This window comes from Alosa pseudoharengus, unplaced genomic scaffold (genome assembly GCF_046254945.1).
Source record: "Alosa pseudoharengus isolate Yale_2024_CS ecotype anadromous, Long Island Sound unplaced genomic scaffold, YU_APseudo_1.1 YU_APseudo_1.1_scf_7, whole genome shotgun sequence".
Taxonomy (NCBI): domain Eukaryota; kingdom Metazoa; phylum Chordata; class Actinopteri; order Clupeiformes; family Clupeidae; genus Alosa; species Alosa pseudoharengus.
Genome location: NW_027468859.1, coordinates 6,622,971 through 6,637,126, shown reverse-complemented (window position 1 = coordinate 6,637,126; position 14,156 = coordinate 6,622,971). Strand labels below are relative to the sequence as shown.

Genomic DNA, 14,156 nt, shown 5'->3' with positions numbered 1-14,156 from the left:
AGTTCAACAGAGAATAATGGGCGGCCACACTTTGCGTCCGTCTGCCTCATAGGTCTAAATATCAACGTGTTGGTGTCGCGGACCGGATTCAAATAGTCAGCGAATCAACAGAAAACTGTGCTGAGACCTACCTGCTGTTGGTCTAAAGACATATATGTATGCCTTAAACTCATCTCTTGTTATTTAGAAACAATGCTGTGGTCTAGTCTAGTCATCAACAAAAAATGAACGGATTGCAAAAAAAATAAATAAAAATAAGAATGGATTTGGCGTGACATTTCTTGCGTGTGCGTGAGAGCGTGAGATTGGTGCTGAAAGCGTGAGTGTCACGCCAGATGCGTGAGAGTTGGCAACCCTGCCCCACACACACACACACTCACGCACACGCGCCCCCACACAAAACTCGCAAGGACGCACACACACACCAACACACACACTCAAGCACACACTGGCTGCAGTTGGCCAACACGCTGCCGTATGCTATTGCGGTGCGCGGCCCCTCTCAGTGCGGTGCCGCCGTGATACGAGACAAGCAACAGCGTGAGAATATACTATAAATGAAAGAAATTCAATAAAAGCAGAACAGCAGCCGGAGCAGAGCCCGACGATGCAGAGGCGCTGCTCGTTGTAGGCCCAGTGGAGGGGGAATGAGAGTACCCGGCGGCCTACGGGCAGACAAACATTTCCAAATTAGCTAGGCCCATTACGAATTACTACTACTCCTGGCAGCAACGGTATTAAGAGCGGCACTACTCACCCAAAGCCTGATATTAACATTCACCGAGCCCGAATACCCAGCTGATCTCGGAGGCAAATGTCACGAATGTGGACCCTACGTGAAGGGAGGAAGCGTTAGCCACGGAGCAATGTAGAGACATAAAGCTCAATAAATGCGTTGCCGGGTAGAGACATACCAGAACGCGGAGGGAGGTAGAAAACTGGATAAACCACTGCAAAGGATGCAAGTAGTAAGCGCGTAAACGCGGAGCACAGATGAAACCGAGGGGCTACTGCAGGAATGCAGGTCACCAAGTAAAACACTCTGAAAACAGTGCGAGAAGCTAACATTAGCAATTGGCAACTAGCTCACATTTCAACATTAAGAGGAAGCAGGTCAACATACCTCCAAAGGGAACCGTGGGAATGCCAAACGCTGCCTCAGCAGGGATAGCTCGCGGACAAGAAATAGCAGCAGAACCAACGCTGATGCAGAACTGCGTGGAACAGGCAGAGCTTACTCGCCTGGCCGAGTCAGCTCCATGCTTTTAAAGACTACCGCTAACGCTAGACAACAAGCCAGCGTGATGACGTAACCGACGACACCGCACGACTGCGGCGCGCTTAAAGGTACCGGAGCACCACTACAATCTACCCAAAGGAGCAGGGATACCGAACCGGTAAACGGCTACCGTTTCGTTAGGCCGAGATGCCAACAGGTGGCCCATGAACGTGGAGGCCGGAGGGGCTGTCTCCTTAGCCACCTGGCATCTAGGGCACTCCTCACACCACTGGCGCACCTCCGCAAACATTCGTGGCCAGTAACACCGTTGTCGGACCAACTCAAGGGTCCGATTGGCCCCTTGGTGGCCATGCTGTTGGTGGAGTTGTTGCAAGACCTCTGACCGCAGAGCGGCTGGCAAAATCAGCTGACGGCACTCTTCGCGACCACTGGGGTGCAGAACACGTCGATAAAGCACTCCCTCACTTTCGACCAACCGGTCCCACTGGCGCAGCAGGACAAGAGCCAAAGGCGAAAGGGTCTCCCTTTCTTCACGGGTCGGCCGCCTACGATCCCTCCAGAAGACCAGGACCGACTGAATAATAGGGTCACTTGCCTGTAGAGCACACAGGTCTGGAGAAGCATGGGATGGCAATACCGAGACCACCAACTGGGAGGCTGCAATGCGGTCTCCATGAGCTGCTACCTGTTGCAGCAACCTGGGGACCGCAGTCCCTGATGCCAGATCACCCACACCCTCTCCATTGGGTTGGTATTGCCGCGAAAGGGCGTCGGCATTACGGTTGGACTTCCCTGATCGGTATTTAAGTTCAAAATCGAACGACGCCAACTGCGCAGCCCATCGATGTTCTACGGACCCTAGCTTTGCGGAGGTGAGGTGGCTCAAAGGGTTGTTATCTGTGTAAACTAAGCACTTCTGCCCCAGTAGATACTCCCTGAATTTCTCCGTAATAGCCCACTTTAGCGCGAGAAACTCAAGTTTCATAGAGCTATAGTTGCTCATGTTTCGCTCAGTTGGTCTCAGGGTCCTACTGGCGTACGCTACAGGCCGAACCTTGCCATCCACCTCCTGAGAGAGTACCGCACATAAGCCGCTATGGCTTGCGTCTACATCCAGGATGAATGGTCGGTCGAAATCCGCATACGCCAGCACTGGCGCAGCGACCAGCTTGTTCTTGAACCCTTCGAAACTCGCCTCACACTCCTCCGACCAGGCGTCCTGGAGCTGCTGCCCTGAGGCCCGTCTGGATCGGCTCCCGCTCAATTCGGCTACCAGCTGATGTAATGGGGCTGCCAATTTGGCGAAGCCTTCGACGAAACGCCGATAATAACTGGCGAAGCCAAGAAACGAGCGAAGCTCGGATACGTTACTAGGTTGCCGCCATTTTGAAACTGCCTCCACCTTATCAGGATCGGTAGAGACCCCTTGCTGGGAAATCACGTGCCCCAAGTAGCGAACCTCTGGTTTGAAGAACGCACACTTCCCTAACTTGGCCTTCAGCCCCTCCCCTTGCAACCGGGTCAAGACCATCTCCAGGCGCTGTAGGTGTTGTGCTACGGTGGACGAAAAGATGACAATATCATCAAGATACAGTAGAACAGAATGGCACTGTTGGTCGCCAAACATACGCTGCATCAGCCTTTGGAACGTGCTCGGCGCATTGCAAAGGCCAAACGGCATTCTGTTCCACTCGAACAACCCGAACGGTGTGCAAAATGCGGTTTTGGCCCGGTCACCCTCCGACACGGGGACTTGGTTGTACCCGCTGGCTAAGTCCATCGTGGAAAACCAGCGGGCACCTGCCAGCATGTCCAACGTCTCCTCAATTCGAGGGAGAGGGAAGGCATCCTTCCGAGTCCTTGCATTTAACAGGCGGTAGTCTATGCAAAGCCGTAGGCTTCCATCCTTTTTCCTTACTAAAACCAGGGGAGAGGCAAATGGACTGCTGCTCTCTCTGATGACCTTCGCCTGGAGAAGCTGGTTGATGTGGGTTTTCACAGCCTCATAGTCGGAGGGGGCAATGCGCCTGTAGCGCTGCCGGACCGGGGTCTGATCCAACAATGGGATGTCGTGGGAAATTAGGGTCGTACAGCCCAGGTCTCCCTCATGGGCAGAGAAGACGGAGGAATATCTCCAAAGCAGTGCACGAACCTCTGCCTGTCCCTCCAGAGCCCCGATTTGCTCCTCCACTGGCAACGGGGCAGGCGATTGAGAACCGGTAGTGGCAGTGACTGAATGAACCTCCACCACTTCCCGGGGCAAGCTAACGATGGACACGGCGCTCAGCTGTCCAAGCCTGGTACGAGGGTAAAGCAAGATGTCTGTACAACCGACGTTGACTACAGGGACCTGCACGGAGCCACGCGTCACTTGCACAAGGGCTGGGGAAACCAGCAACCCCCCTGGCAATCCCCAGTCCGTGGGCTCGAAGAGCGTGCCAAGTCCTGAATGCTGTTCGGAGCAGGTGGCAGGGATCAACTTCATAGTCCCCCCCGGAACCCGCCATGGCCTTCGACCCCCGACGTTCACTGCACCGCTAGTCGTGATCGTGGGCTGGATTTCAGCCTGATGACAGTGCTGCAGCGCTTTTACCACCGGCTGTGGGGCTTTTGACACGGATGGAAGATCGAAGAGCGTGGGACCATGTTGCCCGAACAGTTCCTGATAACACTTACTAATTACGTTCATACCAAGAACCCCGGGAATCTTGGCAGCCATTCTCCCCGGGGGGTCGCGGACAACCAGAACACCGCAGTTACGCATACTTTTCCCACAGAGCTCGACGTCCAGCTCCAAGTAGCCCAAGTAAGGAATCTCTAGGCCATTGGCCGCTCGGAGCTGCAACCAGTGGCATGATTGTAAGCGCTCCTGACCCAAAGGTTCGAAATGGGCCGAGAAGAAGCTTTCCGTAATAGTTGACACCATGGACCCAGTATCAATAAGACATGGGACATGGACCCCGCCCATCAGGACAAGCAAATGTGGACAATTGGAAAGTAAGGCATTGGCAACAGTGAGGGAATCAACCGAAGTGCCTGAGCCAAGGGAAGCCCCCTCCGGACTGTGACACTTCAGTCCGGCAGGCATCAGTTTTCCGAGGGCTGATACCGGTGGGAAGGCTGACTCTCAAAGGGCCTAGAGCCTCTATTGGAAGGGACTGGTGGGGGCCCCCCCACTCGCTCCCCGTCACAGTCCCCAGCATAATGGCCTGGTTGACGGCAACGTCTGCAGATGATGGGTCCCTCCCGGGGAGACCGACCACGCCTCTGCGGTTCCCCCCGCGCAGCCGCACCATGAGAAAGATTCTGAAGCTGAACCTGTTGTTGTTGCACCAATTCCATAAGCTTCGCCATGTCAGCCTGTAATTTCTCCATGTCAGACCTTGTCGGGGGCCCACCGCGAGGATCACTACTCACGGCGCAAGATGTACCGGGGACCCCAAGGACTCGATCGCTAGAGGGTAAGGAGAAACTACGCGGCCGTGGGGGTTCAGCTGAGCCCTCCCGTTCCCAACGAATGGCTTCCTTACGAACCTCGATCAGTGTGGCCAACGGTTTAGTCCGGATGAAGCTTTTCAAGTCACGACCCAGAGCACCCTCACTAATGTGTTCCACAAACTGATCACGCAGAACAACATCTGCATTAAGAATGCCCTCAGGCGCGCTCCGTCTAACCTTATCCATTAATGTCATTAAGGCGATCGAAAACTCGAGCAGCGACTCCCCCCTCTTGCTGTTTTCTAGAAAAGAAAGCCTCCTGAGGGGCCACGTATGACTGTGGACAACCGTAAAGCTCCTGCAAAATTTCAAGGATCTTCTCTGGGTTTTCCTTTTCTTCCCTCGACCTATACCGGATCTCTTCCCGCGCCTCGCCCTCCAAATTATCGAAGAGAAAATAGGCTTTGTCAATGGTAGAAAGGCGACGAGCCCGCATACAGGCCTCCGCTTCCTCCTTCCACGCCTCGATGCTTATGCCTACATTTCCCCTAAACAATGGGCACTTCTTTTCCCTAGGGATAAAGACTAGACGTTCAGTGGGGAATACGGTTGGGGCACTAGGATTGGAGGTACTCGCGTCTATGGCTTGTTCGGGGCGAGTGGCCTTTAAGCGCTCATTTTCAGCTCTCAACTGGGCCAACTGGTCCCTAAGTTCTTGTGTTTCCGACATGCTGTATGAAGACACCGACACAAATTTTAGAATGTTCAAAACTCACGAAAGTGACTGGACGGAGCTCCAAGCGGCTGCAGTCCTCCGACGCCGGCTGCTGTTCTGCCTCTAAAAGAAAAGGAAACTCACGCTGCTCACTCAGCGATGCTCATTCATTCAAACACCCATACACATACGCTCATTCATACGTCAACCATACAACAGATTTGTATTACGGAAATGAAACGAACAGATCTAACAAATAGAACCAATGTCTCTGCTTTCATGCATATCCTGCCGACCATAAGCCAAATGTAGTAAGTGGCAGAAACGAATAAGTACTTCCGACTACGCCACCCCCCGGGGAGTATGATCCCCCAAGGGAAAGTGAGTTTATGGTTACAAACACCCAGATTGATCACAGTTACCACGTTTCACAATGTACCCGCACAAAGGCAATCAGGTTCGTGCAAATCAAAACAGAGACAAGGTTCTATTTCCAATCGTTTAAATGTTTATTTATTTTCAAATATTTCTCAATTCTTTAAAATGTTTTTCAAATGTTCTGTTAAATGATGGCGCACATACACACTCACATACCCATACGCACTCACATGCAGACTGCTGTGGGTATGGTTATCGGTAGGCCCACCAGAAATACAATACAAACAAACATAAACACGTACATTAATTAATAAAGAAAAATGACAGAGGGCTTACCAGAGGGAGGACCGTAGCTATGGAGTGGGTCAGAAGGACCACACGTGATATACACTGCACTGCACACCCAGGTGCCGCTACACTACCATAAATGTGAACTCACAGACACGGATACCCACCACCAACGGCTTGGCCCCCCTGCTGGTCGTCCCTGGTCCTGCCAAAGAAAAGAAAAGAAACTACAATTAACACGGTACAGTGCCCACAGGCAATGGCTGAGCCCACAGGGCTAGTAGCAAGGCAATTCACAAACCACAGTGATAGCACACACACACAGCAAGCTATACACACACAGCAAATATCGCATCCCCGAGGGGGCACAGCAAAGCGCCTTAACCAACACGTGGTGAGGGACAAAATGTGAGGCCCACACAGGCCCTGTGAACTTGACCAATGCCCACGGGATATGTACAGAAATCACAAACAATAAATTGACAGAATAAATCAAAACACAAAATGATGAAACAAAGTAAACCAGAACACAAAACAATGTACTCGATAGTGAGTGGGTAATACCCACTTACCACCCCACACACACACACACTCGTGCACACGCGCCCCCACACAAAACTCGCAAGGACGCACACACACACCAACACACACACGCTGTCGTATGCTATTGCGGTGCGCGGCCCCTCTCAGTGCGGTGCCGCCGTGATACGAAACAAGCAACAGCGTGAGAATATACTATAAATGAAAGAAATTCAATAAAAGCAGAACAGCAGCCGGAGCAGAGCCCGACGATGCAGAGGCGCTGCTCGTTGTAGGCCCAGTGGAGGGGGAATGAGAGTACCCGGCGGCCTACGGGCAGACAAACATTTCCAAATTAGCTAGGCCCATTACGAATTACTACTACTCCTGGCAGCAACGGTATTAAGAGCGGCACTACTCACCCAAAGCCTGATATTAACATTCACCGAGCCCGAATACCCAGCTGATCTCGGAGGCAAATGTCACAAATGTGGACCCTACGTGAAGGGAGGAAGCGTTAGCCACGGAGCAATGTAGAGACATAAAGCTGAATAAATGCGTTGCCGGGTAGAGACATACCAGAACGCGGAGGGAGGTAGAAAACTGGATAAACCACTGCAAAGGATGCAAGTAGTAAGCGCGTAAACGCGGAGCACAGATGAAACCGAGGGGCTACTGCAGGAATGCAGGTCACCAAGTAAAACACTCTGAAAACAGTGCGAGAAGCTAACATTAGCAATTGGCAACAAGCCAGCGTGATGACGTAACCGACGACACCGCACGACTGCGGCACGCTTAAAGGTACCGGAGCACCACTACACTCATATCTGATTTCACTAGACTGTGAATGCATGTATATGTTGTAAGACATGTAAAATAAATAAATGACACTGGCACTACGCACAAATTAATGTAGCCTAAACTTACACCGCACTTTCCTAATAACTTAAGTTCTCTCGCGTTACTGACAGTAGCTAGAATGCATAAAAAAACACCGGGGAAAACAGTGTTCAGTCCACCAAGTCATAAGCTATCGGCGCTGCGCAGCACCAGTTGTGATATTTATCTTACGGAGTGTAATCGTAGGTAATGTCATGTATGAAAACTAGTATTGTTAGGCAATACTATAAGTGCAAGTCCAGGGGCAGCTGAGGTGTGGCGATGACAGGATGTGCGGTTTGGCTGTCTAAACGAAGTCAAACGGGCTACGGTTTCAGATTTTTCCACTCTGGGACCACGTTTCAAAAAGGTGCGTTTAAGGGCAGTGCGTTTACAGGATTCGTTTGGACGCTCGACCAAGACGAAGCAAAACCTCTGCGTTTAACCTATAAAGCGTCTCTGTGTGGACATGCCCTAAAGTGAAAAAAAACACACACAAAAAAAACTAATGTTAGCCTACTATGTTATTATGACCGCCGCGCAGCAAAGTGGCGGTCATATAGGTTTAGTCAGATTTGTTTTTTTTGTTTTTTTTCTTTTTCGCATGTCCAAATTTCCGTCAAGGATTCCCGGAACACTGAAAGACCGGGGTACACAAAACTTGGTGGGCATGTAGCCCCACATGGATAGCATGGAACCATCGTTTTTTGTTTTGATCTGTAGCCCCCCCCCCCCCCCGAAAGGAGGGTAGGGCAGACACAGTTTTCTGTGAATATCTCGAGAACCGTAAGGTTTAGGAGGACCTTTTTTTTTTGTATGTAGATCTTAAGGGGCCATGCCAACCCATTCCATAACCACTCATTTCATGTATAGCCACTTAGTTAAACACAAAAAAGTAAAAATGAGGTGTTGTAATCGCAGGTATCTGTGACATAACATAGTCAAAACTGCACGAAATTTGAAGTGTAGGATCATTATGACACCCTCTGAATGCATACCAAGTTTCGTGGAATTCCGCTCATGGGGGGCCACACAATAAATTAATTTATGTTACTATACACCAACTGGCCTGTAGGTGGCCGGAGACAGTTTTCTGTAAATATCTCGAGAACCGTAGGGCCTAGGAGGTCCACCTTTTTTTTGTATGTTGGTCTTAAGGGGACATGTCAACCCATCCCATTACCACTTATTTCATGTATAGCGCCACCTAGTTAAAAATTAAAAAGCAAAATATTAGGTGTTTTCATCACAGTATCTCTGGCTGACATGGTCAAAACTGCACAAAATTGAAAGTGTAGGATCATTATGACACCCTCCGAATGCATGCCAAGTTTTGTGTACTTTTGTTCATGGGGGGCCTTACAATAAAATAATTTACGTACATTTAGTGACCGTACACCAACAAGGATTTCCGGGACACTGAAAGACCGGGGTACACGAAACTTGGTGGGCATGTAACCCCACATGGATAGCATGGAACCATCATTTTTCGTTTTGATCTGTAGCCCCCCCGCTGGACTGGACCCCCCGAAAGAAAGTTTTCTGTGAATATCTTGAGAACCGTAGGGCCTAGGATGACCAATTATTTCCGTATGTTTGCCTCCAGCGGTCATCTTAACCCATTCCATGTGCACACATGTGCATAAACAGATACACACGCACACACATACATTCACAGTAATCATACGTATGACACATACTCACACAGTAGACATATGTACGCATGCATGCACATGCACAAACACAGGCACATACGCAGGCACACACACACACACACACACACACACACACACACATAAACATGAACATGTACACGCACACATGCACACAAGAATTTCTCAGAATTATGAATAGGCAAGATAGGGGTGGGGTTGTATAAAATGAATTTTACATGTGAAATCTATGAACTTATCATGTTTTGGTACTTGTTGTCTAGCAGATACCAGTGAGAATTGAGTGTGGATAATGCAATTTAGTGAGACAGTTAGAATCATATAGGCCTTTCAGCGTGATTCATTTTTGTGGAAAAAATGTGCTGGACTGGGCGGCGGTCATATTTTGTACCGCTCTGCGGTACATCTAGTTATAATAAGTAGTTGCCTTGTATGGGAATGTTGGAAATGGAAATTGTTGACTAATGTGAACCCCCCACCCCCACAAAAAACAACAACAAATGTTACTATAATAAATTATCAATAAATAGGTGCCTTCTATAGAAAATGGTTTATTTTCTAATGTTATTCCCCACTAATGTTACCCCGATTCTGTGTGTGTCCTAACTTTTGGGCACAAGTGTCCTCCTTTTCAGTGTCATGGCGGTGGTCACCCTCACCACTGCATAGACTTACCACCCCAATCCCCCCCTCCATCTTGTTTTGTTTTGACTTTTGTAATGCCACCTTGAGGTGCTATATAAATGCCACTTATTAGTAGTAGTAGTAGTACTAAGGATTTGCTAGTGTCAGACTCAGCTAGTGTCAGTAAAATAATTCGGGCAATGTGTTCACACATAGTCCGATTGATTCCTGGATCATGTCAGGAGTGCACGTCTGGACTTTACCCTTGTTGACACTTTAAAGGGACTTTAGATAGGCCTATATCTACAGGCACTCTTATCTTTACCCTCCTGACAGTGCTCTCTTACCACTATTGTTTTATTGTTCTTAGCACTGTTCTCTTACTCCCGATTTTCACTCTTCTCTTACCCCTGGCCCTGTGCTCTTACCCACAGAGGCGAGGTCACATAAGGACTGGGGTCAGCCAGTGTCACCCAGATTGACCGCTGGCCCGCTCAATCAAGAGTGTTGTGGTCTATGGGTTAGAAATAGGAGGGGAAAAAGCATAGCTTTTCACTTGTCACATGTGGAAGTTAAAGTCAATTGCATTTAGTAAATAATAATTCTAATCCACATACATTTGGAATTTCAGAATTCTTCACATTTCTAACCCCTTCAAAGAAGATTCAGAGGTACAGCAACAAAGGTTTTCAATTGAGTTTTATTGAAACTCACAATCCTAGCCAGTCTGTCCTCTCTGGTATCAAAGAGGCCACGACTAAAGAATACATCCATTTCTATTCAGAATATTATATGACTACAACATCCAAATTACACAGTGAATAACATTCCTATTCTCCTTACTCTTGATCTGTTACCAAGTTAAAGATTAAAAGGATTTGACAATGGGAACTATGCCTTTCTAAACTCCTCTGTTTTCCCCAAGGACTGTCTTTAAAATAATTGATCAGAGTTATGACTTGGTACTTTTGTGTTAAATCAACCCCCCATCTCGGAGCAAGAAACCACAACTTCAGACATAAGCAGAGAGATCAACAAAGCCCTTACTGAAACTAAGTCGTAACTTTTTTTTTATCACAAATAACATGTAAAACAGTGTTGTTCAGTATGTGTCAGAGATTTGATAATATATTATAGAGTTTGACAGTAGACAGGTTATTGTATGTGAGAGGGTGAAACAGAGGTAAAGAACAAAAAATGGTCCAGTTAGCCTTATAAGAGAAGGGAAAAGAAAAAGTTCACATCAAAATGATTAGAAAATGGCACGATAGAAGAAGAAGATAATAGCAAACACAAAAACACAAACACAAAAACATGTACAGGTACACTTGCTGTTGGCTGGCCTGCTTTCATCGTGGAATGCTGACTCCTGAGTTCTGCTTTCATAATGGAAAGCTGACTGCTATACAATTGTAATGTTAATCAATCTTTTGCAGAAATTCGTTCAAGCTCAATCTCTGTATAATTGTTATGAGACCTTGGCTTATGCGAAATGTGTGACTATGGGAGAAATTGCTGTCGTCCGAATGCTGAGTTACATAGATTCGACTAATAGACCAGTCATCCATGCCTATAATAATGCGGTCAATATTGCTGTTGTCCTGCAGGCCGGTGTGATATTTTTTGACGTAGCGGGGAAGGTCCTCAGCATCTTGCAGATTTAAGTTGCCAACCTCATGATAAGTAAGGCCTTCAGGAAGGAGTGGACCACCACCACCATCATCATCATCATCATCGTCGTCATCATCATCGTCGTCATCATCATCATCATCGTCATCCTCGTCACTATCATCATCATCGTAGTCGTCATCGTCGCTGTTATCATCATCGTCCTCATCATCATCATCATCATCATCATCATCCTTATTGTAAAAGCGGTGGAAACCAAAACAGCCATCTTCTGGGTCAGATGTAGGGAACATTTGATTGGACTGGAAGCTGATGAAGTCATTAGCCAGCCAGAAGAGAAGTCGAAGTCCATGCCTTGGCTTTGGGCGACCAAAGTCGGAATCTCCAAGGTGCCTCAATTCATTGAGTGTTTTGATGAGAGCCATGGTGACAGTTTCTTGTAAAATCAGGAACACACTGGAATAATGAGACTCGTGGTTAGCATGGACAGTTGGGTTCCTTTCAAAACTGACCAAAAAGCACAAATATAAATGAAGTTGACTATAATAATGGATGTCATCTATAACAAAGTTGATATGACCCACAGTCATTTTACAACTGCTAGAACTCAAATAGTAACATTACTGTACTGAGCAAGTGCAGTGCGCACTGTCAGTCAGTTATTTATTGATTTATTTATCTATTTATTGTTATTTCCAGTACTTTTTGTATTAGCCTCATCATTTAATTTCCATACACATCTGACAATTCACTGGCACAGATGTAGAATGGTACTCTTAATGCATAGTTTGAAATAATAGAATAAAAATGAAGAAAAAAATATGACCAAGATGTGACAAAATTTGAGTAAATAAGTACATCAGTAAGTTTTAAAGTATTGCTCTCTGTAGCAATACAGTACGCTTAAACGTGGTATGCTGGCAGCACAGTGGCTGATAAGAAGAATCTGCAGAGGGTGATAAAGTCAGCTGCAACAACAAACGGCTGTCCCCTGTCCTTCCTGAGTAACATCGCCAGCTCTCAATGCCTCTCTAGAACTAACATGATTATCAAAGACCACCTCCACCCCCCTCACACCTGCTGCACCCCTGAGATACTGAGGCATAAAAGCAGAACAAACAGACTGAAAAACAGCTTCTTCCCATGGGCCATTAGAGCACTTAACACACACATGCGTCTGATATGTGCAACACTTTCTTAAAAACAATAACACACATATTGTTGCAATATCTACAGTCCAATAATATTTCCCTGTGCAGTAGACTGTCTGTCTTACCCCTCTCTATTTCCTATTTATTTATCTATTACAATGCCACTTTCAGTGTCCTTGCCTTAAGTGTTTAGTTCATTCTTGTTTTTTAGCTGTGTTTTTATTGTATAGTTTTACAGTAAATGCACTTTATCAGATGTAGCAACCCCAATTTCATTGCACATGCTACTGTACAATGACAATAAAGGCTATGTATCAAAAGAGAGATGCAAGTCTTGAAAGTTAAAACTGGTTAAAAACACAGATTCTCAGATGTTACAAAGATAAAATAAGCAGCGACAGCAGGAATACAGTACCTTAGTAATGGAGCACCAACTCTGAGGACAGATGTTGCTGTGTGTTCAATGCTTCCTGGCTTTCCTCCGTATGTGGTAAACACAACCTTCTGTTTTTAAACATTAAAAGCATATCAGTTTCAGTTTCTGTACATCATGATATCTGCTTCTGTGAAAATGAAACTGAAAATGCAGAAACAATAGGTGGTGGCCCATCCCCCCAGAGTGATTTCTCAAGATAATTAGCATGTCACGACTGTTAATGAAGGACAAATAACAACAGTCACTTACCCTGGGAAACACTCAGGAACCAGTGTGTATTCAACTGTTGCATAAGCTAAAGTAACTTCCTCATCAAAATAAATATTACCGTACGTGCTGCTGTAGAAGGGCTGTATTTGTGAAAGGTTTTCCTGCAGTGAAACAGAAGTGTCCAGCCATGTTTCTCTAGCATTCTGCCAGGTGGAGGGCTTGCGTTCTTCTGAAATAACACACACACACACACACACACACACACATACACACACACACACACACAGGCACAGGCACAGCTACAAGGCTGTTTGACATTTACGCCTCTGCAGCAACACCCTCCAAATGAACGTTTTCTGTAAAAACAAAAGGCTCCTTGACTTGTGTTGTGAAACTGTCAGTGCTGTCAGACTGTAATAAAGTGAAAGGTGCGAAAACACTGTGCTTATAAAAGTCAGATTAATTTGGGCAGTTGTTCAGTTTGGGCAGCTGTTCAGAAGTGTACTAAGAGGGCCAGACAGACCCTGCTGGAGCTCTCTCTCTTTCTCTGTGTGTGTGTGTGTGTGTGTTGAGTATGTGTGGGTGTCAGAGGAGGCTTCTCTTAGACCGCAGGTGAAGCGGTGTTACGCGAAAAGAAACACTCAGGAGCAGATGTAGGAAGCCAACGTGAACGGCTCCTTTGTCAGTCTGCAGAAAGCGCACGCTGAGCAGTGCCCTGTCACGTGGAATAATTAATCTTTCACCTAATCAGATAAACAGCATTTGTCACCGCCCTACACCCTAATCAAAAGTTTAGAGGTCGGGGGTCGGGGAATGAGGTTAGGGGCTACCTCCCTGAAATGACTTTTTGCAGGTTGGGATGGTTCACCCCAAAAAAATGGTCAACAGCCACCACTGGTGTGTGTGTGTGTGTGTGTGTGTGTGTGTGTGTGTGTGTGTTTTTAAGTTGTCTTTACATGTGTGTTTACGTGTGTGT

General features: G+C 47.1%; 1 protein-coding gene across 3 annotated transcripts; it reads right to left on the bottom strand.

Moving 5' to 3' along the window:
* Positions 1 to 10,436: 10,436 nt before the first annotated feature.
* LOC143110023 (uncharacterized) lies at positions 10,437 to 13,481 on the bottom strand. Of its 3 annotated transcripts, none has more exons than XM_076272839.1 (3): positions 13,304 to 13,481; positions 12,950 to 13,038; positions 10,437 to 11,839 (listed from the first exon to the last, which is right to left on the bottom strand). In XM_076272839.1, exons 1-3 carry the CDS (start codon positions 13,367 to 13,369, stop codon positions 11,173 to 11,175), a joined length of 822 nt encoding a protein of 273 aa, XP_076128954.1. In that variant the 5' UTR covers positions 13,370 to 13,481; the 3' UTR covers positions 10,437 to 11,172. The 3 variants fall into 3 exon arrangements, with proteins under 3 accessions (XP_076128954.1, XP_076128956.1, XP_076128955.1); XM_076272841.1 differs by having other exon boundaries at positions 13,299 to 13,381; XM_076272840.1 differs by having other exon boundaries at positions 13,220 to 13,376.
* Between the last annotated feature and the right edge of the window lie 675 nt (positions 13,482 to 14,156).

Coding starts and splice junctions, on each gene's coding strand:
- LOC143110023 (XM_076272839.1), bottom strand. CDS start 13,369: ATGGCTGGACACTTCTGTTTCACTGCAGGAAAACCTTTCACAAATACA. Junction 13,039..13,303: donor CAGCCCTTCTACAGCAGCAC/GTACGGTAATAT, acceptor GTTTAAAAACAG/AAGGTTGTGTTTACCACATA. Junction 11,840..12,949: donor GTTGGTGCTCCATTACTAAG/GTACTGTATTCC, acceptor TCATTATTCCAG/TGTGTTCCTGATTTTACAAG.